Source organism: Polistes canadensis, unplaced genomic scaffold (assembly GCF_001313835.1).
Source record: "Polistes canadensis isolate GaletaPanama2010 unplaced genomic scaffold, ASM131383v1 scaffold_417, whole genome shotgun sequence".
Lineage (NCBI taxonomy): Eukaryota > Metazoa > Arthropoda > Insecta > Hymenoptera > Vespidae > Polistes > Polistes canadensis.
In genome coordinates this window covers 79,141-82,689 of record NW_014569964.1, presented here as the reverse complement: position 1 = coordinate 82,689, position 3,549 = coordinate 79,141, and the positions used below count along the sequence as shown (strand labels likewise).

Here is a 3,549-nt window from a genome sequence, read left to right as displayed (position 1 = left end):
CGTATATATACAATCCTTATTTTCTTTTTTTTTTTTTTTAACTTGTGAAATAGATAAAAAGATATCCGGACGATCTTCGTATAAGAAGATAGAATTATCGAGAAAAATGCAACAACACTCACAACCATCTCAATTTTTATCTCATAATTTAACTTTATCTTTTTTTTTTTTTTTCATGTAATTTTTCTTGTTTTCTTGTTTTGCAAAAAATCGTCTTAAAAATAATCTACGGAAACGGTTTAATAGATTTGCTGGCGTAATTAAATTCATTATTCTTTTCCTGTACATTTATTATCCTCTTTCTTGTTCTTTTTTTTTCTTGTTTAATAGGTCATATAATTATTAGACGATTTTTGATAATTTATCATCAACAGATAAACGTACATACAACATTTCATATTTATAACAACGAAAAGAAACAAGTTCGGTCCCCGTTACTTATCGTTACAGGATTTTTAATAATAATTTACTTTCTTACAGGGATGGCACATAGTACTCAAAGAGACGGAGATTATCGATAGGACGTGAACTTCGTATGTTCATATAACACACACACATATATATGTTTTTTATACATGTATATTTATATAATTAATACGAGCTGTCGCTAATCGAATTTGTAATCCGAAGTAATCGACGATGACAATGATTACCCTGCATACTTGGAATGATGATAATTAATTAGAATCATTGAAAACATTCGCAATCTTGTTTCTCTTTTATTCTTTCATTTATTTATTTATTTATTTATTTATTATTTAAAATTACCCAGTCGTGTTTGTTTCAAAAATTATTTATATTAGAATGTGATTCATTGTAATAATAAAATGTATTGAATTGAATATTTGTGTAAAAGTGGATTAGAAAATTTCGAAACATTAATTTAGAACACGCGACAATTTTTTTTGTTCAAAATCGGACCGATATTAATTATTACTATTATTATTATTATGATATATGTCAAACTCATAGATTTTATTTTTATTTCCTCTTTATTTTTTCATGTATCGAATAAAAATTGTATACATCACGATGGCCGAAATTAAGATACGATCTCACAATAGTACGTTCAAAAGATTAGAAACATATGTTTTTTTTACGCCCCCGCACATGCATACACACACACACACGCATACGGATACACAAACGTACTCGCATACACTTGGAGCATATAGACGTTCTTCTTACATTCGCAATATTAAACGCTTTGAATTATTTAATACAGTAAACTACTTATTTAAACATTAATAGTATCTGTACAAAAGTATAGATTAAAAATGTCTTTTTTTATCTATACAAGATAATTCGACGTTTCTTCGACTATCCTTAACATCTGTCATTCGGTTGTGTTGTATAAAATTCATTTACTATTTCCGATTAATTTATTTAATCGTAATTAATTAAACTATAATTCATACCTTTTTTTCTATTTCAATGTTTTTGTTTGTTTTTTGTTTGTTTTATTCTTTTTTTTTTTGTTTTTTATTTGGAATGTGTATCGAAAGAAGATGGCTTCGATGCTAAGATTTGCATTTAAAATGGCAAAACACAAATGTGTGATTTTATCGAAGCGATTAGAATACGTACACACGATCTTCTAAGATCGATTATTATAACTATTACTATTAATATTAATATTATTATTATTATTATTAATATTATTATAGTCTCTACGTGTTTAGAATAAAAACGAAATTGAAACATCATGGTTTTTAATACATTTATGATAATTAATTACGTCTCGTTATTTTCTTTTCTCTTTCATCACCATTCTTTCTTTTTTCTTGGTTTTTTTTTTTTTTTTTTTCTTTTTCGTTTTTTTTTTTTTTCGTTTTTAATACACAAGCTTTCGTATCTCTTTTTTTTTTTTTTTTTTTTTATACGCATAAAAATTTATCTTCTGTTATATGTATTTATATTTGTTTTATTTTATTCAATACCTTTTTTTTATCTTGTTTATTTTCGTAAAATTATTTACAGCTTATCGTATTAACTCGCTTAGAGATGTTCATTTGGATGTCGATTTTTTTAATTAAATATTGTCGAACCATCGACCCTGTGTGACTCCCATTAAATTTGTCGAACATATTTATGTATATATGTGTGTAGGTATAATACATAAATACGTAAGAACGTTGGACACACGTCACTTTTTTTCCTATCGTTTTATCATCATCATCATCATCATCATTATCATCATGATCATCATCCTTAAACCTTCTACATGTCTTTTTTTAAAAAACACTTCGATATGACTCATTGTTTTTCTCACTTACAAGTTTAAATGTTAAGCGTAAAAATGAATAAAATCATTGTACAACGAAGATTATTATACAGACATGTGTGAGTGTGTATGAATTTAACTTCGTTATTTAAAGATTTAACGGGAATGTGTTAATTTACGAAGTATTGAATGTTAATTTTATTTTGTGACGCTCCTATCGTTACGAATAATCATTCGCGTTTCTGTTGTTTAATATTTTTTTTTCAAGATATATCCAATTTTTTAATAATAATGGTATTTATATATATATATATATATGTATATTTATATATTTATATATTTTTCGCATAAAAATAATGCTATAGGATTTTTAATGATGATCCATTGGAAAATAAAATTAGCAACAATAATATCGATTTAAACGAATTGATAAAATTTTTCGCTCTCTTCGCGAAAGAAAAATTGTAAGGATTTTTTTATTTTATTTTTTTTTTTTTAAAGAATAATTAATGCATCAAAATATTATCGGACTGAAAAGTATTTTTTCTTGTGTGTTTTTTTTTATTACCCGTAATACTCGAGAGCTAAAAAATGAATAATTATGAAGAATGTATTTTTTTTCTTGTTTTTTTTTTTTTTTTTTCTTTCTCATATAATTGTAGATGAAAATTTGTGTTTCGTGTGTGGTTTAGAAAATGCGACGAGGTTAAAAATGGTGTACAATTGTTTAATATTCTGTTCGCGCGCGCGTTTATGTATTTATATGTATATTTTATAGAACATAGTGATTTTTAAACGTATAACGCAATTACGATGATGTATTATCGTAAATGCGTTGCCGTTTTATCAAGTCAGATGGTTGTAAAAAAATCTTACTAAATTCGACAACGTCATATCATCTAACGACGAATGATAAATAAACGATTAGGAGAGTCACTGTTAAGTTTAGACCATAACTTCCTGCCGATGAACAATCAAGATTGTCTCTGTGATAATAAGTTGCAGGTGGATGTTCATCGCCAGGCTTACACCAGTCACCTCGAGCTTTTAATTCAGCCTGAAACAAATTAAAAGATTGATCAATATTACTTAGGACACTATATTATATAATTATATACTATATATAAATATATAATATACTATTATATAATTATAAAAATATATAATTATAAAAATATATATATACATATAATTATATAATTCAGCCTGAAACAGATAAATTAGTTATTYATCATTTATCAAGTTTTTTAATACTTAGGACATTATATGAATTTTGTTTTAAAAGATAGGATTAACTTGGGGAATTTATAAGATAGTTTGTATGT

At 25.4% G+C, this 3,549-nt stretch overlaps 1 protein-coding gene across 1 annotated transcript in view; it reads right to left on the bottom strand.

Moving 5' to 3' along the window:
* Positions 1-2,871: 2,871 nt before the first annotated feature.
* LOC106792390 (leishmanolysin-like peptidase) overlaps positions 2,872-3,549 on the bottom strand; it is a gene marked incomplete at its 5' end in the record, with an annotated part of 68,359 nt that continues 67,681 nt past the window's right edge. The window contains 1 exon segment of the mRNA XM_014758797.1: positions 2,872-3,281. Coding sequence (XP_014614283.1) covers positions 3,120-3,281 — 162 coding nt within the window. The 3' untranslated portion in view covers positions 2,872-3,119.